Raw genomic sequence first — 24482 nt, forward strand, 5'->3', positions numbered from 1 at the left:
TTTGCACACACACACAGAACCCCACACACAGAGCCCCCCACACACACACAGAGCCCCCCCCCCACACACACACACACATAGGGCCCCACATACACACAGGGCCCCACACGCACACATAGAGCCCCCCACACACACAGAGAGCCCCCCCACACACACAGCCCCCCCTCCCCCCCACACACACACACACAGAGCCACACACAGAGCCACACACACACACACAGAGCCACACACAGAGCCACACACACACACACAGAGCCACACACACACACACAGAGCCACACACACAGAGCCACACACACACACACACGCTAGCTCTAAAGTAATTGAAGTGAAGTGTTGTTCTTCTACACCTAGTTTTGTTATTTGTTTTATATCTCGCATTGACGTACATGCACTTTGTAACAGAGGCAAGAAAACGATCACAACCAGGGAACAGAGACAAGAAAAACGAGCCCAATCAGGGGGCAGAAGGCAAGGAAACGATCACAACCAGGGAACAACAAGCCAGCAAAGTCTTCTTGCTTAGGGACGAGCGGGCCCAGGCCAAAAAAAACATCCCGTCCAAGAGCACTACAGACTGCAGGCCTCCACCTCCAGCCGACGAAAACACCGATCTGTGCATATGCATTAAAGGAGTAGGTGCCTCACAGCCAAGAACCGAGGCAACATATTTCACTCTTGGGATCACAACTGATCCAGAACTGAGGGCAAACGCTGGAGGACCATTAGAGAAACCTCTGGGCTGCCTTGCGCGCGATCACATCTAAGAAAACATCAAAGCTCCCGGAGTCGTGAACCCTTTAAAGCAGTCAAAGACCCTCTGTGGACCTCTGATCCCCCTTCAGCCAGGCCGAGGCCCGTCCTCCCCGCCAGCGGCCCTCCTGCCTGCTGCTGAGTGGCCGCATCGCGCACATGCCACAGTAGCCGGGCTCTGCCGCCCGCCACCTTTTCCCCATGCTAGAGAAGTTGCGCCCGTCCGGCATGACGAGATGCCACGGCAAGATGGCGGCCTGGCTGAAGGACCAGATGGAGCAGGGAAGGGAGCGGCTGCTGCTCATGGACTCCCGGCCGCAGGAGCTCTACGAGTCCTCACACATCGAGGCTGCACTCAGAGTGGCCCTGCCGGGCCTCATGCTGCGGCACCCGAGGGCGGCAAGCTGCCGCGGCGGGGCCTCTTCCCACGCGCCGAGGACCGCGAGCGCTTCGGCCGGCGCTGCCGCACCGACACCGTGCTGCTCTACGACGAGGGTAGCGACTGCAACCAGAACGGCGGCGGCCCCGGAGACAGCGTGCTGGGACTGCTGATGGAGCGACTGAAGGACGAAAGCTGCAGGGCCTTCTTCTTGGAGGGTAAGAGCGCGCGCCACTGGGGAAATGTGCATTTTCTGAGCACCAGGGGAGGGACTGGGGAACCGAGGGACACTTATTTGGCCACGTTTTGCCCTGGAAAGGATGCATGTTCTCCTCAGATGTGTCCTTGTATAATGTATCTGGTGCTTATGTAAAGCGAGCCAATACCTTCGGATTGGGTTGGCGCTATATTAAAAACTGCAATAAAAAATGTTTATGTCAGGTGAATAACTGTGGAGATGATAACTCGTTCAGAGAAAGGGTCTAATATGGTCTCGCGAGCCGTGTTTAGGTCAGTGGTTTGAGTCGCCCACTGTCATCTATGCATTAACTATAGATCAGAACAACCCCTGAACCACCTCCAATTTCTTTCCCGGTGGGTGGAGATGTGTGGCCAAAATCTACTTTAGCGAATACATCGTCAAAGCCTGTTTTATTTTCGTGCACAAAACGGCGTTTGAGATTGTTGGGCCATCAGTACATCTTCCAAGCGGAGAAATGCGATTGCCAGGTGCGAGACTCCATTAAAATCAGTTGGGCACGTCCATTAAAGTGTGAAGCTGTCACCCTGTGCGGCACACATGCGATGTACCGTGAACCGTGCGGCACACATGCGATGTACCGTGAAGCAGAGTGACGCCTTTCCTATGTTGATTCATTATCTTACATTGACAAGATTACCTCCTCCAGCAGTGGTGTTTAATGGCATGGTGTACACTGTTTTCTAGAAAATATTAGCCCGCCATCACTGCTGTTTTCGTATGCAACTAATCTCACAAACCTCGCACCTTCCTCTGGATCGAGCGCTCGCCATTTGTCCATAAGCCCCGTCCTTTTCAGACTGGGGGGCGTGTTTTTTTGATTGACTGAAGACGTCACAGAGAGAAAGAAACGAAAAAACACAACCCTCAATCCGAAAAAGACGGGGCTTAAATTGACAGACAAACCTCTTCTCCAAAGGCTGGCCAGCATTTAGGAAGCCAGCCAATGGATTAGAGGGGCGGGTTTAAGCCCCACTACTAGAAAACATAAAATCTCGCCAGCGAGACTGCGCAAGCGCAGCCTACGCTAGCCGAGACCTAAAAAGCACATAGGATTAGCCCATCTTGTACACTTAATTCAAACATCTGAGACGTTTAAGAGTCAGGAATCTCTTTACTTAACCTTTTTGCAAATGTGCAGTAATCACATTAAAAAAAAATAATGTACTTGCAGACTTTTTGCACTTGTTTTTTGCTTTTCAGTTTTATAATTGGCGAAGCAAGCAAGTCAATTCATAAGTATTTCTAAGCAGCAGCAGAATTCAAACGAAATTGCGACAGGATGCACTTTTTAGAGATGCATGAGGGAGGCCTTCGTATCCAAATATTTTGAAAAATAGACTGATGTACAGTCATACAAGATGTTTTAAGTCACAGGCTGGAATGGTGTGGACCAAAACAAGAAAGAGATAGCTATAACCTGTACACATTTTTTTCTGTTTAAACAGATTTGCTACATAAAACAATCTAAACGTATGTTGCCAGTGCGTGCTACCTTGTAATCCTGACCAACTCCTTCCAGGATGCATTTTTTAGAGATGCTTGAGGGAGGCCTGCAGATGCAAATATTTAAAAAAATAGACTGATGTACACCCATACAAGATGTTTTAAGTCACAGGCTGTGATGGTGTGGACTAAAACAAAACATGGTTAGCTCTACAAATGTAAGGTCACAGTAGCCAATTTGGAAGAGTTGCAGAGTAAGTGGGGTACCACTTCTTGTGTGGCGTTCAGATTAAACTTCGAAGAAAGTTCTAAACAAAAGTGAGGAAAAATATTTATGACATTCGGGATGCTCTGTTTGGTGCAACTATACCTATGGAAGAAAGCCTGCTACTAACAGTAAAATAATTAATAAGAAAATATTTTGGAGTTGCTTTATTATTTTTGGATTTTGAAAATCGAAACTTTAGGCATAAGATTTAACAAAAAAAGGCAGAGCTTTAGACAACGTTTTTGACACTATGTTTCTATTTCTACTGTGATACTGATACTTCAGGGATATACAAGCAAATGAAAGACAGTTTGTATATTCCTTTGATAAAATGGGTTGAGAAAATAGATATGTTGTTCATGGAGATTTAATGGGGCAAGATTTGTAATGGTGTTACCTTGCCAGTATTAAGACGGATCTATTAGTTAGTGTTACACATACTCTGTTGCTCTTCTATAGGACGGATCTGGCACTGTGGTGCTCTACTTTATAATGGGCTTCTCACCTTGTCTCTGGAACACTCACACATCCCGGGATCTGCAGAAGGGTACTCACATTTTGACTGATTAGATTTTGTCCACGGCTCCTAGAAGATTACCAGTATCCGCCCAACTTAACTATATAAGAGTCTCATGGTTATCTTGTGGCTAACTGCGAATAGCTCTTACTACTTCAGTTATTGCAACATAAACAGCATATAAACTGTGCTCTTAGACACATCTCACTTTGCAATAAATAAACTAGACTCTATCAGACATCTCACACTATCCGAGATAATCTATGCTTATTTACGTGATCGCCAACTACACTGTACACATACTCACCTTTCTGCAACACCTTTCTGGACTTGGATGGACATCTTCCCTTAGCATGCACTATATGAACAGGGCTGTAACATACATTCAGATTGCAGGGGATTATGAAGACCACCAACAGACATCTCAGCTGCAGGATACCCAAGCGATACAAAAGGGGATGATGGACGGAGCGTTTGAGCAAATCAAACACTCACCCCCAGTCAACTGATCTGGGTTTAATCCATCACCATTCTTTAGCTCACTCGGCCACCCCAGTTCAGACATGGCAATATGCAAATCAGTCTGACCCTGTGCCTCATGGGAACAGTCCAGCCCGAACTGCCATGCCATGTCTTCCCTGGACCGGAAACAAGCATCCTGGGACCTGTTTCGGATTCATAATCCTCATCAGCCAGGCTATCTTGAATCCAGTGGCCAAGTGAGCAAGGGACTCACGTCGGAGCATACCCTGCCACACTTAGGGCGAACAAAGCGATACAAAAGGGGATGATGGACGGAGCGTTTGAGCAAATCAAACACTCACCCCCAGTCAACTGATCTGGGTTTAATCCATCACCATTCTTTAGCTCACTCGGCCATCCCAGTTCAGACATGGCAATATGCAAATCAGTCTGACCCTGTGCCTCATGGGAACAGTCCACCCCGAACTGCCATGCCATGTCTTCCCTGGACCGGAAACAAGCATCCTGGGACCGGTTTCGGATTCATAATCCTCATCAGCCAGGCTATCTTGAATCCAGTGGCCAAGTGAGCAAGGGACTCACGTCTGAGCATACCCTGCCACACTTAGGGCGAACAAAGCGGTACAAAAGGGGATGATGGACGGAGCGTTTGAGCAAATCAAACACTCACCCCCAGTCAACTGATCTGGGTTTAATCCATCACCATTCTTTAGCTCACTCGGCCACCCCAGTTCAGACATGGCAATATCACCCCGAGTGGGCTGGGGATGCTCAGACGTGAGTCCCAGGCTCTCCACACCACTGGAGTCATGCTATCCAGGCTGATGAAGGCTGATAGCCAGAAACCGGTCCTTGGATGCTTGATTCCGGTCTGGGAAAGACATGGCTTGGTAGTTCGGACTGGACTGTTCCCATGAGGCACAGGGTCAGAGCTGATTTGCATATAGCCAGTGTCTAACCCAGGGTGGTGTGGAGTGCAAAAAAACGATGGATTTAGGCCCAGATCCTTGTACTGGGGTGAATGTATGACATTGTTCTACATTCTGTCCATCATCTGTATTTTTTGCAATTTCACCCCGAGTGGGCTGGGGATGCTCAGACGTGAGTCCCAGGCTCTCCACACCACTGGAGTCATGCTATCCAGGCTGATGAAGGCTGATAGCCAGAAACCGGTCCTTGGATGCTTGATTCCAGACTGGGAAAGACATGGCTTGGTAGTTCGGACTGGACTGTTCCCATGAGGCACAGGGTCAGAGCTGATTTGCATATAGCCAGTGTCTAACCCAGGGTGGTGTGGAGTGCAAAAATACGATGGATTTAGGCCCAGATCCTTGTACTGGGGTGAATGTATGACATTGTTCTACATTCTGTCCATCATCTGTATTTTTTGCAATTTCACCCCGAGTGGGCTGTGAGTCCCAGGCTCTCCACACCACTGTAGTCATGCTATCCAGGCTGATGAAGGCTGATAGCCAGAAACCGGTCCTTGGATGCTTGATTCCGGTCTGGGAAAGACATGGCTTGGTAGTTCGGACTGGACTGTTCCCATGAGGCACAGGGTCAGAGCTGATTTGCATTTAGCCAGTGTCTAACCCAGGGTGGTGTGGAGTGCAAAAAAACGATGGATTTAGGCCCAGATCCTTGTACTGGGGTGAATGTATGACATTGTTCTACATTCTGTCCATCATCTGTATTTTTTGCAGGATACCCAAGGGCAGGGCCACTGGAATAATGCAATTCTGCAGATGCAGTGTTTTCTGCATAAGTATTGATTTTCACATAATCAACCATCTGTTGCATAATCTGCAGTTTTTAACTGAAAAAAATGTTTTCACCTCAAACTGATAAAATATTACTGAATTCGCAGCAACACATGTTGCCGTCCAGTGGTTGTCCCTATAGAAAAGTTGACTGGTCAGCTTTCAATTTATTATTACTATATTTGGATGTTAAACTGGTACTAATGAGCTTAAACATTTCCCCTTGCAAAGTTAACGTTTAAAAAATATAGAATTATGAGGTAATACTGCATAGAGTTGCACAATTAGCCTTTTCTTGCCGCAGAATCTAGTCCACTACACGCGTAATTTGATTTTCTGCCGCATAATTCCAGCGGCTCTTCCACAGGGTAACAAACTAGCCGGGAAAGCATCTCAATTGTAGAGTGCAAATGAGGGCACAGACAGCCATCTCAGACTGAATAAACTAGGCTGCTAAACATCTCACACCGCATGGAAAAATCGGATACTGTTCGACACCGCACACTGCAGGCTGCAAAGAGAAGGACACCGTTCTACAGATCATCTCATGCATTTTTAAAAGTAGACGTTGGCCAAAATATAGCAGAGGTTATATATAAAATCCGTGACCAGACATCTAGCGCCGCATGGTTCAAGTGTGGCCCTAAGCTCCCATACACCGGCGGTCTCCAGGCGACGGCGGCGGCATCGCTTGTTATTGTTCCATCTCCTGACAGAGGTGTCGCCGCCTCGGCTCGGTTGCCACTAGGGCCTGTGCCATGTGCAGGGACGTGTCTGGCCTCACATTGCATCGTCACGTGGCGCACGTGCTCGGGGGCTGCTCTCCGGCGCTCGCGCAGAGCTCGAGGCGGTGGAAACAGCGCCCCCTCCCTCCCTCTCCAGTTTCCCGCCGGGAGCCCGCCTCCCCTTCCTGAGGTGTGCGCGCGGCTATATTTAGAAAGGAGGCGGGCCCCGCGCGACGGGCGCGTGCTCTATAAGAGCCCTGGCAGCCGCGCCGAGCCAGACAGCCTGACAGAGTCTCTTCGGGCTTGCGAAGACGAGAGGGAGCTGCAGCAACACGCTGCCTGAAGCCCCAGACACCCATCATTGGAGCTACAAGCACCGTTACCACAGCCAGGTCCACCAGCAGCAGACCGCGGGCAGACACAGCAGGTACGCTCAGACCCCGCCAGGAAGTTCTTTAGTCATTATAAATTTGTTATATTTATTTATATTGTAGTCTGTACATTCTTTGCTTGCTGTGTTTGATATTGTGTCCCTTTTGTTTGATTCTGTGGCCTGCTATTTTTGTAACATTTCTCTCGTGTAACGTAACTGGTTCTATTGTACAGTGCTCTGACACCTTCGGGGTAAAGTCCGCGCTTTATAAAAAGGCATTAAATTTAAAAAAAAGCACAGTCCAGGAGGGTGGGGGATGGAAACATACTGGTGGTCGGTCGTCTGCAAGAAATGGGCATTCATAATTCCTTTCTTGCGTGGAGCTGGCATACGCTGTATTGCCTGCCTCTGCATTGAAGGAGTGGGTGAGTGTGGTGGTCAGTGTGTGCGAGAAACTGTGGACTGGTCGCTATAGTGTAATTACACATTTATGTTGATACAAAAGGTGATGGCAATTCTGTGGCAGTGTTCCTGTCCAAAAGATGTGTGTTACCTAAAAGAGAAGCGTCACCAAAGTCCAGGCCATTGAATGTATCGGTGTTGGAAGAATTCACGTTTGAGCCATCCGTGCCAGGAGATGAATGAGTGATGTATGGACTGTGTACACGAGTGAGCCGTGTGACTGGCTCGAGGGTTTATTGTGTTGTAAGAGCTGCCATTGTGACTTGCTTCTAACATACCAACTTCATAGATGTAGCAGGCAGAAGAGGCCATTGTCAGATGGATATCAGTTCATGATATGTTTTGTAATCTGTAGGGGACGATTATTAAACGGTGCAGGTCCAGGAGGTGTCATTTTGGGCTGGCAAGCAGCATGTGGGCTGTGGCAGAATGCCCAAAGACCGTGTCACAGTAAGACATGTTGTTGTGCACAGATTCATAAAATAGAGTATCAGAGGATGGGTTGTTAGGTGTACCAGATGTAAGAGTGCAGTGGTTGTAAGCATCAGTACAGGTGCACATGATGTCCCTGTTACTGCTATTAACTGTTCCTATAGTGTGCATCTACTACTAGTACGCACACTAGTGCTGTTCCCTTGTGTGGTGGCTTCTGGGTCAGATCATGCATGTAAAGTCCCTGGGTGGAAGGTGATCTTTGTTAGAAGAGGTGGGTGGGGTGCATGTTGGCCAGAGAAGTGCTCCAATTGCACTACAGCAACTATGCGTGTAGACATTGTTAGGGATGTGCAGTAAATGGTTAAGGACACACCTCAGTGAGGCTTTTCTGTGCTCAGTTTCATGGTACATACATTGCTAGTGGTGTGGCCTTACACTGTAGCTAGTTTGGCACCACAGAGGCAGGTAATGTCCCAAGGGGCATTGGAGGAAAACAAGCATGCTTTCTAGTTCTACAGAATAGAAGGGAGATTCGCCATAGGCAAATTGGTGGAATGTTCCACAGTTTGGGCTAAGCATCGGTTATCTCCAAAGTGCCTTTTGAGGAGACTCTCAGAGCTTGGTGTTTGAGCAAAGACTGCGTCTAAGCTGCTAGCAGCACCACTTTTATAGAAAGAACATTGGTCACTGCTTGGAAAATGGACTGCGTAAGAAAGATCATCAACACTTCACATAATTTCCCACGTGTAGGTGGTTGAGTCTCCCTTGTAGACTACAAACAAGTGAGTAATTCCAGGGATATCCAACTGTTGACTTGTTACATCGGAGCGGGGCTTGCGTACCTGCCCGATAGAACACAAGAGACGCATCTCAAGCTTGTCATAGTTTCAAAGGTTGTACCAGACACTTCTCATGATCTACGACTGCTGTCAGTGCCTGTACATTGCAGTAGAGAGGGAGAGCGATGCTTCAGTGCACAAGAGGTGTATTTGTTCTAAATGAACAGTCACTGTGCATGATGTAGGAGATATCCTGCACTGGTTACAGCTTTGAGGGAACTTCTGGGCTTGACTCTAATAATGTAAGAGTTGGTGCTGTACAACATAGACTGGTTAATAGCTGTTGATATTTCTCTCATTGAAGAAGTTATCCCATGTAACCATTCACTAGAGGTTGCGAAGTGCTTCTGACTTGTTAGATGTTCTGAGATATCTTCTCAGTGTAGAGCACAGGAGCAGCCCATGTGCCAAAGGCACGTGGGTAATCACAAGTATTGAGTACTTGAGATAAGTTCTGGCAGGAAATGCCTTGTGATGGTGCGAAGGGACTAATACCCCGGATGGAGACTGCATGGAGATGCAACACTCTAAGTGAGCTCACGCAAAGCCCTGAATCAGTGTGTGTGCCAACAGGTGGGCCAAACAAACCGTGATGCCTACAGCAGCGGTTAAAAGCCACATGCGTGGGTAACTTCCATCAAAACTTGCTTTAAGAAAATGTTTTTTTAAAACACAAATCTATAATTAGAAGTCTTGTCAGTGGTTCTCCACATTCTCTAAAGCCCAGCTTTCTCTTGGCTGCCACAAGGTTATAAACGCAGTTTAAATGGCAAAGCAAGGTTTTAACAAGACATGCGCGCCCACTTCGGGACACGTACTATCAGCAAAGAAATGTTATAGCTTGTCTTTTCTAGTGCACTTTTCAAAAGCTGCTTATGTGGCTAGGCAGAGAGGAGGTTTGTGGCTGAGGCATTTTATCAGTTCCTGCCAATTTATCACTTAATATTTTTCAAGAACACGTGCGGTCTGTGCTGCAGGTGAAAAGCCTCTATGCATACAGTGTATTGATAAGGGCACCGCAGCGGCTGCAATGTACTGGAGTTTTTTGTGAGAAACAACGATTGACTAGAAAGTGCAGACAGTTGATATTTAAAAGGGGTACAGGACACAACACCTATGATATATAATCAGTGCAGTCTTACACTAGATATACACAGTAGGCCAAAGGCGTCCGATTGATACTCGATGTATGCCTCTGCATGGATAAACGGCAGAGCTGGTCTTCAAAGTGCATCACTGGATGGATGAAAAGCGGACACGTAGGTCTGGTAATGTGTTTCTGTGGGTGAAAGGCTGTCGTTGTGAACAAGTATGTCTCTGGGGTGAATGAAAAGCTGCTTGGGCTTGGAAAGAGTTAGGCCATAACAGCAGTAGGTTGACTCGTGCATTGCTTGCGACAGCTCAGGCATCTTTACATCCTCTGCAGAAATTGATGGTATTCTTCCCTTCTCTTTACAGAGATGAGATCCAAGCTGCGCCTCTCCGTGAATCATCTGCCCACCATCCGCGAGAACATGGAGGCCACGTTCGTACCCAACGTTCGAGCAGACAGCGGCTCCGGAACGGGTCCCTCCCACAGCATTGATGACTATGTGACTTCCATCTGCCAGCTGGCACAGCCGACGTCCCTGGGGACCAGCGGCACGCGTGCCCACCACAGCAGCCTGCACAAATCACACAAGAGAGCCAAGCTGCAGCCGCCAAGCCCACTGCGCTGCCACAGCAGTCGAGCGACAGAGGTGTGCCCTGTGGGCAAATCCTGCCCTCAGAGGCAAACAGCACAAGCAGGGTCTAGAGACACATCCTTCCACCAGAGCAAAGTTGTGCATGAGCGTGCTGTGGGCACATGCTGCCCCCCCATCAAGGACAGTGCCAAGGACAGACTGTGTATGATTGTCTCATTACAACTGAGCATGGGCACTGACCCCTTGGACTGGCTCTATGGACAGCATGGCAAGGAGAACAGGGCAGAAAACGGCCTACTCCACAAAAGAGTTGCCAACCCAGCTGACCACAAGCAATCTGGAGTGGGTACAAGCCGCCTGAGGTGCCCACCAATAGCAGGGAACCAGCGGGGCGCCAGCAGCTCGGGGGGTGTAAGTCAACCACAGGCCAGTGGCACTCTGAGACTGGCGAATGTCCCAGAAGCACCTGGGAAAAGAAGCCGGACCCAGAGGCTTCAGCGGAGAGCAGGAAGAGGGCGCAGCACCCTCGCGCAGAGACCCCTCCTGCCCGTCATTTACGAGCTCTGATTGAGAGGGTCATTTGCCCTCTTGGACGCTAGACTCAACTAGAGCATCCATTATGCGCCTTTAAGACTGATTTTGCCTTCAAACTAATTGCATTGGGATTCCAACACCAACAGCCTGTTCCAAACCACCATGCAACCTATGTTGGACACTTCTAAGCGCTTCCTAATGCACTTCCATAGTAATACCTCTCCGTGAGAGGAGGTCTTCAAAGGCTGATCGTCTGCATTTTACAGACATACGAAAAAATAAAAATCTATTATGTATGAGCAGCTTGTTGTGTTCCACTTGTATTGTATCGCCTAAATGTCATGTTTAATGTTAATATGCACAGAGTAGTATCAGTGGTATGGTTAATGCACTCAGGTAGCGTTTGCTATCTGACAGGGACTGTCGCTGCTCACATCTACTCTCCAGCCCCTGACATTGCAACAACCTGGAGTTACCAGGTGGCCCATTTCATGTGTCAGCACTTGTTTCCTGTATACATTATCACCATGTGAGCGTGATTGGTTTAGCTAAAGGTAACCAAGACGGTTACTCCCAGAATGCATTAGATTGTGACACAAAATCCCAGGATTGAAATAATCCATACTCTGAACTTTTCCCTTGATGGGCGAGCTGCTCGTCCATTCTTGGTTCATACTTGCAGCCCGATACCTGTCCCTTTGTTTGGTCATTATAAATCAAGGACTGTAAATACTAGAATGAAAATAACAAACCTAAGTTGTCAGTGGTGTAACCTGAAAGCTTTTAATATGTAGTCCCTGGTGACATAAAGAATCTGGTAGCACTACATGCCTTGAGACTGCACAATGACACAGCCCTGTATCTGTGCTCACATTGTCCTCCATGTCACTGCCTACGACAGTAGGTTCCTCCTCGACACTGGCCATGGTAACACTGCCCTGAATCAGTCGGTCCAGCCTGTCACCCGTCTACCTCCTACCCGGACAATGAACCCCTGCGTGGCCCATGGTTCATCCAATCCCTCTCAGTGCTGGCGGCTAAAAGTTAGACCTCGAAAATGGTTTACTACTGGACTCCGTGAGTAGGGCTTACCCTGTTTGAGAGGATGAATTAGCATTACTTTTTTTTTTAGGGTTCATTATTTAACTGAACAATTTTCTAAACACATTGGTTATTGACCACTGGATTTACAGGCTGTTCTGCAAGGCTCCTGAAATATTCCAGTACTCAGGGTCTGCACCGTGCACATAAGTAATATTTATTTGCAGGAGAAAAATTATATATATAAATAAAATAAGTAGATAACGTGCATGCTTCAGGGTGGACACGCTGAGGCAACCCCTCCCAGCCTGTCTAGCCCTAAAAACAGTCTGCTCTCCCAATCCTACTGGGACATTGCCCTAAATTCTTAAGGCCGGTCCTGCACTGTCAGCAGATGGGACTATGGGAATCCGTACACAATGCAGTCACTGGGTTACATGGATAGTTAGTTTTATCAGTAGCTTTTTACTTAATGCAGTGGTTATGTGGTCTTTAAATAGCATCACTTTGCACCGCCTATCAGTTCAGTTGATACATTCTTATGATTAGGAGACTGAAAGGACCCTGTTACACACTACGCCATGATATGCATTACCTATTGTCAACCAAAGAATTGTCTTATGACCAGGTACCTAGCGCTGTGACTGCATGCATGGCCATGATTTCTGGAGAGGGTCGGAGTAGACCTTATATAGGTGGGCCCAGTGCATAGGGGTGTCACATACCTAGCAAATTAAAGTTAGAAAAGTCACGGTCTCGGGCGTGGTCAATAGGAACAGGAACAATAATAATGGGCTTCCGATGATATCCCCAGAAACTTGTTTGAAGATGGAGTAAAATATTTCATCTTTAAAGCTCATGTGGATAAATGTATTTTTTGTCTGCCAAAAAACTCTTGTGTTTATTAGTGCATTGTTAATTACCAGTGGGGTTGGTACTCAATATACACCTTCAAATAAATTCCTATTCATAAAACTCTTGTCAAAAATACATTTAATATATAAAAATGGAGTAAATATGCCCATAAACTTGACTTTTTGTATAAAAAGAAAATAATAGAATTAACCCAATTATGTATTTTTAAACAGAAACATCACAGCTCTTAAAATAAAACAAACAAAAATAAGACACGATAGCGAGGGAAAGGGGGAATCCTCTTCTAAAGAAAGTTCCAATTAAATGTAAAATAAGATAGAACTAGAGGCCCGATGTTCTCAGCCCTGGTCGCAAGCCAAAGTGCGCTAATTACACTCCGACTGGTTTCAAACGTGGGGTCATTTTGCAATGAACCTGGTGTACTGATTAGCTGCATCGCAGTACGTACATTAGAGGTGCGTTCAAAACGTCTCATCTCATGGAAAATAATGAGCCAGGATGCATTTTACAACCCCTGTGAATGTTCGCGAGCTCCAGGATGCAGGTTGGCAAGGGACAACAGGCCTCCATCTCGGAGTTAGCATTCCTTCCAAATGAAACTTTATTTAAAAAAATAAAAAATGGCGCAGCCCATGTCAATTACATGGATTTCAAATAAAAGGAAAACAATATTCATTTGGAAGGAATGGCGTCAGGAAAGCATGCATGTGTGAACGGTGTGGATGAAAGGCGTGTTTGTGCACAGGTATTGCTCAGTACGTGTGAGAGAGTGAATGTGTGCCCCAGCTCTTTTGTTCCCCTTTATTGCACCCTGCACAGGGTCCAATACCACGACCATTCATCTGGTCACGGTATATCAGTTCTTTCAGTGCTCCAACACTATGCGTGTTTTAATGTAGTGCAATAAGTTCCCGGAGCTTGATATTAGCGACAGCTGAAGTGTTCTCACAAGAGTGGTGCAAGTGTGCTCACAAGAGTGGTTGGTGAATCACGTATTCTACAGCAGTGCCTTATCGGTAGTTAAAGACACCATGTCTTTGTGGTTTATTTCTCATCAGTTTGCTGTGAGGGCCACAGCAGTGCAGCATGCGGTTACACACAGACACAACCAAGTGTGCAGAGAAGAGAAGCTGGTAAGAGGCCCCAAGCAAAGCGCCATGGCCAGATAAAAGCTTGCAAATCAGTTTTCTGAATTATTTGGTGTGCGGTGACACACAAACAAATTAAAGACACAGCGTAGACAACATACTAATTTGGGATGAGCAAACACAAATTATAAAGCTGATTGTCTAGTCGAGGGCAGTGGTCTACAAAAACGTGGTTCTCGTTCTATAGCAAAGGTTTAATCTAGTCTTTAAACAATTCCAAGTCCCATGATATTTCAAGGATTGCCTCTAATGGATAGATGGAAATTAAATGCTTTATTACTCAATCACTACCATCATCTCGCCGTAGCACTACAAGGTCTGGAGGGTCACAATTCAAATCCCAACTCTTTTTTCCATTGTCTTATGTATCCCATTCTAGAAAGGTTGTATTTCCGGGCATACCCATACCATGTGCATCCAAGGTAAAGGCACTTGGTGCATACAGTTAGTATAAGTAGTTTTTCAGGGTACAATAGAAATTGCATAGAAAGAGCCCTGAATTTGGCATAGATTAGATTTTACTGCAAGAGTGTATATCACTATATTCATCTCCTTCCAGGTATCAGATAAAACTGGGGTTGCTAAATGTTCGGACCACCAGGCGCGCGTTTTGGTATAATCTAATATTTAATACATGTGGATGCACTCTGCTAATAAAGCCCCTCCCTGGAAGATAGCCATAGACGGACTTGAACAGCCTGTGACTTTTTTGATTTATGATAAAGTATTACGAATTTGCACATAATTCAGTTAGTTCCACAAATTGATAGAGAATTCTTAGTGATTTTGGGAAAGACTGATCTAAAAGCGTACATGTCATGCACAACACTGGCTTTGTGTCAGCCAGCCTCTCTTGTCTTCTCATGTCTGAGTATGCACAGCATGCGATTCTCTTGGTCTCCCAGCAGATGGCAGTGTAGGCCTACTCTTACTTCAACTGACTTGGACAGCAACTTAAACTGTCCTTCTACCTGAGTGTATTAGTAAATAATGTTAAGGGGGAAGCTGAGATTTCGCAGCAAACTAAAACGGAAAAGGCGCGGGCTGGGGTAGCTGGCAGGAAAGAATAATGAGTGGCGTTATGGGCACTTGCTTAGAGCTGTTTGTAAAAGTTAGGGATTTTCCTGGTAGAATTAATGCCCATAGAACCCTAAGCCACACCACAAGTTACTCTGCCGAACTGAAAAATGTCTTCGAAACTACATTTAGAGCGTATCTCTGTAAAACAACACAATTATCTCTAAATATGCAGGAACTGGTTAGAACTGTTCAGGAATAAAGTACGTTGCCCCTTTCTCCTGAATCTGTCACCTACACAGATGCATAATGGTATGATCTGCGCTCCTGGAAAAACACTGACGGGATGTTTTTGGCAGGAGAACATTTTGAAAAATGTTACACTGGATTTAAGTATAGCCTAGAGTTATGGTTAAATGTTATAGTTATACAGGCATATACCTAGACAACTGAACGTTTGGCTATGAACTGTAATTTATCTGCCAATCCAGAAAGTGCACAAAGGGTGGCTGGTTTGCAAAGTGGCGCTAGACAAGTCTACTCTTTCTGACATATCTTTTCAGATCCATGAGACTGCCAAAATCATTATAAATAGTTGCCAGGCCACTGATATAACATTTCTTCAAACATATAAGGCAGATATTGGCCCCAGCCCCATTTTAATTGACCAATTTCACAAGGTCACACTCACTTCTACTCTGGTTTCCAGATTGACTCCTACTGTCACCACAGTACTACAATCGCCACCCATAGATGGTGAAAATCCCAACAGATCGCACTGCGTAGATGTGAATATTATACACGAAGGCAGGGCTTTAGGTGGGATGAAAAAACTGGGGAGTCTTTCGAAGGGGCGTGATGTATGTATTTAAGGGCGTGGCTTAAAACACCTAAGCTTAAAATATGTGTTTAGCATAGTGTGCCGCCTGGCTGGTATTTTGCGGTTTCTGTCATTGCATCCAGATATATAATACAGCAAGTAACATTACACCTACTACAAGCCAGAACTATTGGCTTTGTCAATGGTTGGTTGCATAAAATAAATAAGCAACAACTATGGCTTCTTTGTATATAATATTGAAAATGCTTCAGTTCGGAAATGATGAGTCTATGAAAGTCCTACAACGAGTCTCTTCGAAGTTACATCAAAGGCAGTGAAGGGTGGCACTGCTACAGAGTTAAGATATTTTTTTCACCCTTAGGGTGAGGGCAAAAACGAAGAGCCCGATAGGGACCCGTCTCAGCGCCTGCAGTTTAGAACTGCCGGTGCTGAGCACCGGCAGGACCCGGCCTACTTAAAGCCCTTCACGAAGTGCTCAATTCAAACGCAAACATTCAAAATGTGAGTAATGTATGAATGGGCAGGGCACGCCGTGCTTCAGCGGGCATCGCTAGGAAAAGCAATTTACAAGTTAAAACTCGAAGTTAGAAGCAACACCAGCAGCGCTTGGGCGCTGTAGTCTATTATCCGCTTCTCCAATTGCAGAGCAACATTGGCATGCGCACTAGGCACAAAGTGGGCAGCTTGTAAACATATGCTTAGAATGTCTGCCCTGCGAACTCGTGTGCCAGCTTCTTCTATAGCAACGGAGCTTCCTGCACTGCAGTCACTTCCAGCACAGCATCTCTACAGCTGGATGTCCAGGCGTGACCACTCACAGTGGCTTAGCAAGGGTACCTTGGGCCCCAGTGCAAGCAATGAAAGTGGGCCTCTAACTGTTGGTACGGTAATAAAATAAATTAACCAGAGGTTAATGGACCACTCAGGCCTCTGGTTTTACTGCGCCTCCAGCAGCTTCGTCCCTGGTCACTCATAGCGGACTCACGGCGCTGAATGTCCTCTTTTTTTTTTATTACAGATTTATATAGCGCAAACTCGACCCGAAGGTATTGGAGCGCTTTACATTAGCACCAGTTACGTTACACAAGGACACATTCATTTTTTGATAGGCATCGGGAGATTAAGTGATTTGCCCAAAATCGGAGGATGCTGAGCCGAAAGCGAGGCTCGAACCTGGTTCCCAAATCCAAAGTGGCAGCTCTGGCTGTAAAGCCACATCCTCTTCCTGCTCAAATAATATGGTGCTATTTTTATATACCTCACCCAATAAACTCATAAGCATGAACGCCTGAGATTCAAACCTGTCTAATAATAGAGGTTAAGCTCAGACCCGTGTAATGGGCAGATTAAGCGACAAACCATTGTCTATACTCAATTGATTGCGGAGTGTAGGCTGTAAATGATGTAATTTTTTTGGGCCAATAAAGCAGCAGTGTGACTGAAGAGCCAATGTATTGATGTGTCCTTGTTGATTCTGCAGGGTACTGGATACAATTTTGGCAGAATCAGCTCAGCATTTCATCCTTCGAATCGAAGGCTGCTAAAATTAGAACGTTTGTTACCGGTAATAATGCCCTTCATTGCCCAAACATTGCAACCTTTGAAAGCCTGAGCTTCAAAGCTTTATCCCCTGTGGTTCTGTGCATAGAGACCACGCATGCAGAAACACAAACCATTATTTCAGTGAGTCAAACGCTTTCCAAATCATCAATGCAGAGAAAGCAGTGATGTCATTCAAGTAAGCTCACAGCCCCAGGTATATCTGGAAATGCTGTATTACACAAAGTGTAATACAAATGTAAAAATATCCCCACTGCTGGGCTTTTACAGACAAGCTGGGAAGAGTGGGAGCAACACAGAGCAGGAGTGAAGTGTATTTGACGCCGCAGGCAGCTCTTGAGGGAGAGAGCTAGAAAACACATGCACTCTCACGGAGTGCTGAATGAAAAAGAAACCAGCATTTGCAATGCAATAGGTCTCACATGTATGAGAGTTTGAGCTGTTGGCATTGTAAATGATAATGCCTTTTATTTATATTTTGTTTTTAAAACCGATACAAAGCATGGTTATCTACAATACCAATAGCTTGAACTCTTGCAAATGTGAGACCTATTGCATTGCAAATGCGTTCAGTGCCTGTGCTATACTACATTTTAAAAAAGCATTAGGAGAGAGGTGTTGCAGGCAGGACAAAGCTATTTGAGAAAATAGTGCTCTGAGGCGGTGCTTAAAGCCTACAGAGTAACAATACACGTAACGGGGTGTCGTCATGGGAGGTTACAATATGAGACAAGGAGGTACTAAGGAGGGACTACTAAGCCTATTGAACAATGAACAGCCACAGTTACAGTGGACAGGGACACAAGCCAATGAGAAACATGGGCGGAGAGTGGGCGGAGCTTCAAGTCCCTACCTGAATACAGCATGCCTAGCAGAGCAGCACACTCGCTGCCCAGGCTCGACCTAAAAAAGGAGTTTCCTTTTATTTAAGCAGTGGAAGGATAGAAGTCAGCCAGTCAAAAGAATAGGATGGACACCAGGGTTGGATTGGGATCACAATTTGGCCCGGGCACTGACGAAAAAAGTGGCCCACGTTCAAGGGGCGTGGCCTATAGTTAAGGGGCGTGGCCTATAGTTAAGGGGCGTGGCCCACATTCAAGGGGCGTGCCCTTTCATGAAACACTATTTGGTTACTCTTTGAGGTCTAATTCGTAGAGAAATATTTAGTAAATTAAGCCTTTTAAAGCTTACAGAGCAAGTAACATATGCAGGTCTGAGAACTGAATACTTACATGCAGTCTTAACGCCCTGCACAAGGTCGTTAGATACTCTTTCCCAACCAGCTAATCATCACATAAATCAGAAATCTAGTACAAAGTCAAGGAGAAAGGGTAAGACTGGAATCTCTGAGAACAGAACATGTAATAACAAAAGTAAGAATTCACAAATGAGGAAAAGGCAGTCTGGGGTGTAAAGAATGCTGAAAAAATGTATCTGTACAATCTAGTCATAAATTTATTTCACAGCCAGCAAATGATGTCTATATACAAAAAAAACACAGTTTTATTCACATCTGTTGCTGCCTTCAAGTCTGGGCCATGAGAAGACTGAGGATTACTCAATTAACCATGAAAATGATATAAAATCTGCAAAAAGGAATTCTAACCTGAACATGCTAGAAAAGTTAATTCTTCTGCACAGAGAAAGAAGTGCCAAGTTTGCAAATTTTGCTTAGGCCTCGAACAAGGCCTAGCATAGAATGAGGCTAAACAGCTCTCTTTTGAGAAATCACATTAAACAAAGTCTTAGACATGTCCTGAAATCAACACACAAACATGTTGCCACATTCTGGCCTAGGACCTAAAATAGAGTGCATTCAGACCTACACACTACAAACAAAAACGAACCAAAACGTACTAATTAATATTTTTGGCATATAGAGAAATATGCCCCTTGTCTGCATTTTGGATGAGGCCTTTAAAATAAAGTTACATTATTAACTGGCACACAAATGAATCAGTAAATTGTGCACAGAAATGGTAAACAAAATGGTTCCTACCGGTTCCTTCTTGCTTCAGAGGAAGGGATCGGCTAGCAACACATTGCATTTCTGGGTGCTGGATGTGGCAAGTCAAGTAAACCTTTGAGGAAGACCTACTGAACTGAGTCTAGTGCAGTATTTTCTGGATTCGGTGGGATGACAATTGAGGCACACTCGATGTAGCTTTGAGTACTTAGCTACTAGCTTTACTCAGCCTACTTTGGTCAGCCCTGTGGAGAGTGGGATGCCAAGGGGATTAGATGGCCCCTCTTGAGTTAGAGCTTGGCAGTGTGGTGCATCTGGTTACAAGAGTAACCAAACAGAAAAGGCAGGGTGAACACTCTGTAGTTCTGTATGGGAGTGTCGGAACTAGGGTGACCAACTGGCATGGGTGCAAATTCAGGATGGGGAGTGTAAAAATTCAGGACAAAGGGTTAAAATTCATAACAAACCTTCTGGACAAAAGGTACGTTTTACAGACCCATCAGAGGAGGTTGCGCATTATTATGTAAGTAAGTAAATAGACAACCATTTAAGCACTTGTCAAAATAAGTTTATATCAGGTTGAACCAATTGTGTACTTCACGGTTTTTCGGTATGCACGCAGCTTTGATCAACTGTGCAGGTCTTTTTGTGATATTTCATATGATAATAATCTATATATATGGTTACAGCACTGGGTTGTCCAGTCTGATATTTTGTTTACAATTCATGGTTCTGAGCAGGCATGTTTGGTGAGAGAAATGGTCGGGAAGATCTGCTTGGATAGTCATTGTGAGATGTAAAGTGGCAAACATAAGATGCCGCTAATCCAGATCCAAACATATTCAACCATTTGCAAACCTATCCATCATGTATTCTTCCATCATCATTTCACTCATCCATCCCTCCATCCACCCTTTTACTCATCCACCCATTATCCACCCATTCATCCACTCTTCCACCCATCCATCCATTCACTCATCCATAATAATAATCCACATTTGTAAAGCGCACAATCACCCGTAAGGGTCTCTAGGCGCTGGGGGCCGTCGGGAAGATTAAGCAAGCTATTGCCCAGAGTCACATGGTGCTGGGCTAACCTGCCACCGGTGCCGGGGATCGAACCATGATTCCCAGATTCCGGAGTCAGTCGCCCTAGCCGCGGCGCCACATCCATTTACCCTTTCACCCATCCAGCCACCCTTTCACTTACTCATCCATCCACCCAGTCACTCACCCTTAGACACATTCACCCTTTCAGTCATCCACACATCCATACTCACTTTTTCTCTCCATCCACCCTTTCACCCAATTCATCTCTTCACTCATCCATCTAGCCATTTGCCCTCTCACCCATCCAGCCATCCTTTCACTTTCTTATCCATCCACCCAGTCACTCATCCTTCCACCTAGTCACCCTTTCAGCCATCCATTCTCCCTTTCTCTCTCCATCGACCCTTTCACTTAGCCATCCATCCTTCCTTCCATCCACCCAACTATCCATCTACTCATTCACTCATGCATCCATCCATTGACCCTATCACTCATCCATCCTTTCAATCATCCATCCATCCATCTTTTCTCTCATCCATCCTTTCACTCCTTCACTCATCTATCCAATCTTTTGCCCATGTACCCTCCCTTTCACTCACTCATCCATCCTTACGGCCACCCATTCACACATCTGTTCATCCATTCACACTTTCACTTATCAATTAATCAATCCATCCATCATTTCACTCATCCATCCACCCATTCTCTCTCATCATCCATCCATTCACCCTTTCATTCATCCATTCACCCTTTCACTGATCCATCCAGCCATCCCTTCACTTACTCTCTCACCCACCTTTTCACAATAATTGTGAGCTGAGCCTTTGTACGCAGAGTTGCAGACAGAAGAGACTCATCAGGAACTCAACCCCTCGCTGTAGTTCCTAAAGCAAAGGGAGGCGTTCAAGATGCCCCTGCACATAGTCAATCTGAAACCTTGGAAGTCATGAGTCATGCATGATGCACAGTGCCAGGACGAGAGGTGACTGTGACATGGTGTTGTTTCCAGGGCTTTAAGTGGGATGACAAAACTGAGGGGTCTCTCCAAAGGGGGTGTTCAATGTAATTATGGGCGTAGCTTAAAACACCTAAGCTACAAATCTGTGCTTAGCATAGTGTGCCGCCCGACTGGTATTTTGCTGCTTCTGTCATTGCGTTCAGATATATAATACAGCAAGTAATGTTACACCTACAACAAGCCAGAACTATAGGTTTTGTCAATGGTTATTAGTTGCATAAAATAGAAAAGCTGCAGCCATGACTTCCTTGAATGTAATATTGAAAATGCATCAGTTCTAAAATGATGACACCGAGAAAGAACTATAACCCTTTTTTTTAAACTTCTTGCAGGGGGGGGGGAGGGGGGGGGGCTAAGGTGAAGATTGTGCGCTTTCAAAACATCACCTGGCCCCCACAGCCAGACCCATTCTTCCTGCCCACTGTGCCCTGAATGTGAGGGGCTGTGGGCGAGGTGTTAAGACTATCATTGTTTCCCCGGCGGCGGCGTGGGCCCCAGGGGGGCCATGGTGAAAATGGCTCAAAAGGCCTGAGAAACACCTGGCCCCCAGGGAGGCCGATTCTTGTAAACAATCACCCCCTCTCCAGCCACCCTCAGCGTGATTGCTTTGCAGGGCAGGGGGTGCAGTAGAGGCCACAGCTGATAATCGCTGTATGGCCTGCACAGTGAAGCGCTTTCATTTCTGTCTCTGTCTCCGTGCTGTGGGCCGTTTTTTAGGTCGAGCGTAGCGAATGGCCTCATGTATACTTTAGTATACCTATGTGCTTACTGAATATGTGGACACGAGTAAGACGCGCGCATTTCCGTCTCGGATTTGACCTCGTGAGCGCGCTTTTGCTGCTGGCTGTTTGCTGTGAATGTCGGATTCTGACGCGCGCCTTGGGATTGGGTCGCGCGTGTCAGAATCCGACTCTGCCATGCTCCGTAGGTTTCAGTTTCGTTTTGACCATCTGCACGACGCGACGCGACCGGGCACATAGTTAGTGGCCAGCACTTTCCTTCAGTTGCTGGCGAGGATGCAGTGTCGTGAGACCACCGCTAGCCGATAGTCTCTGAGAATACCGTGATTCTCTCCGCCGAAAACAGCAGGCCACACTCTGTTCCTGGAAGTTTCTTTGGGAAAACGGAGGTGCGCAGTGCCGGGAGGCTCCCTTCTAGACCTCATTCGGGACAATGCACAATGAACGGTAAGCGTTCCATGAGCACACACAGGCCACAGCCGCTTTTTCAGTACGGTGGGCTGTGCCTCATAATGCTGGCGGTGCAAACAGGTGGTCGGGGCATGGCCATTGTCCTGGGGGCTGCTCCAGGAGGCGTTGCGGGCTCGCTTTTCCCCACTGAAGGGAGAGAGGGGCACGCTGTGGCTCCTTCAGGACACTGCTGGCAGGACGCTCCTCGCAGGACACCGAGAGAAGGTGCACAAGTGGCGGGGTTTGCAGTTAGCAATTTTTCTGCAGCGCCAGCGCGTGGGGTGTCACGGGTAGGTTGCTGCGGGGGCATGTGCAGAGGGACAGCCGTAGGGCCTTACCGTTGGATGTTAAAATGTTTGTCCGGTTGTATTCCGCCCGACTCCCCCTAATCGCGCTGGCAGCAGGTGTGATACAGGGTGACTCTGGCTCCCAGATAGCAGCAGGGCGGCTTATCGACCTTGAAGTTCCCATGGCTGCTGCTTTGCATGCGTACAAAACAGGCCTTCCTAGCGCTGCGGGCTGTACTCTGCTTTTCCGGCGCTAGATGCATAGGTGCACAAGTGTGTTCCACATATGCCACTGCAGTAGCAATTTTTCTGCAGCGCCAGCGCGTGGGGTGTCACGGGTAGGTTGCTGCGGGGGCATGTGCAGAGGGACAGCCGTAGGGCCTTACCGCTGGATGTTAAAATCTTTGTCCGGTTGCATTTACTTATTTTAAAAATATGTTTACAATTTGCTGTTATGGAAATTGAAGTAGAGGATGTGGCATAATAGCCAAAGCCGCTGACTTTAGTGCTGGGGAACAAAGTCCGCATTTCGGGGTCAGCTCAACATCTTGTTTTTTAAATGGCTACTGCATCATGACGTACACGTCATCACACTGGTGTCACTGGAGCGTCACGCCAGATACATGCACATGCGAGATGGTGACGCCAGATACATGCACATGCGAGATGGTGACGCCACATACATGCACATGCGAGATGGTGACGCCACATACATGCACATGCGAGATGGTGACGCCAGATACATGCACATGCGAGATGGGCATGTGCTTATTTTCTTTGTTTTTTGCACGGTTTTTGGAAATGCCTCTCGTCATTGGAAAACAAGCACTTTTTTTATTTTTCCTCAGTCACAACAACATAGGCGAAACAATTGACAGAGCTAGAGATCGAGTTGTGCCTTTGGCTTAACCTATTGCACTTGCCAATTATTCATATTACTGCTGCCAAGAAGGACCACGTGAAGTGTGATAAGTTCAGCCAGTTCAGCCCTTTTTTTATACAACAGCTCTTTGCATGCTGCGATTTATTAACCTATACTTACGCTGTTAACAGTGAAACTACAAGTCCCAGCATGCAGTGTGCTTTTGACTGTAAAGCTAGACCTGGCTGAGACCTCATATGTGATATTGGGCAACATTATAGCTGTGTTGACCTCAGAATGAAGGTGACGCATACAGTGTTAGTATGCAGATTACCACATATGAACACGAATTTTGCTTTATTGCCAAATTTAAGCACCCTCAACTTCATCTTTGACTCTTCAATCTGGGTCACCCTCACACACCCTCTCACACCCTCACCCTCACACCCCCACATCCTCACCCTCACACCCCCTCAACCTCACACCCCCTCAACCTCACACCCCTCAACCTCACACCCCCTCACCCTCACATACCCTCATCCTCAAACCCCCACAAACCCCCTCACACACACCCTCACCCTTACCCTCACCCTTACCCTCACCCTCACACCCCCTCACCCTCACAAACTCACCCTCTCTCACCCTCACACACACTCACCCCCCTCACCCTCACACCCCCTCTTCCCCTCTCACCCTCGCACCCCCCTC

The 24482-nt window shown here is 46.5% G+C and overlaps 2 protein-coding genes across 2 annotated transcripts in view; one reads left to right on the forward strand and one right to left on the reverse strand.

The window, feature by feature from the left end:
• The window catches only part of RASSF4 (Ras association domain family member 4), a 172272-nt gene that overhangs the window by 83976 nt on the left and 63814 nt on the right, over positions 1-24482 (reverse strand). The window lies entirely within an intron of this gene.
• Positions 6870-11217, forward strand: DEPP1 (DEPP autophagy regulator 1). Its single transcript, XM_078642760.1, has 2 exons — positions 6870-7017; positions 10158-11217. Exon 2 carries the CDS (start codon positions 10160-10162, stop codon positions 10949-10951), a length of 792 nt encoding a protein of 263 aa, XP_078498886.1. The 5' UTR covers positions 6870-7017; positions 10158-10159; the 3' UTR covers positions 10952-11217.

The sequence above is a fragment of the Lissotriton helveticus genome, chromosome 5_1 (genome assembly GCF_964261635.1).
Source record: "Lissotriton helveticus chromosome 5_1, aLisHel1.1, whole genome shotgun sequence".
In the NCBI taxonomy this organism is placed as follows: Eukaryota; Metazoa; Chordata; class Amphibia; order Caudata; family Salamandridae; genus Lissotriton; species Lissotriton helveticus.

What these genes read in the sequence shown, in the direction of transcription:
- DEPP1 (XM_078642760.1), top strand. Translation starts at nt 10,160, where the DNA reads ATGAGATCCAAGCTGCGCCTCTCCGTGAATCATCTGCCCACCATCCGC.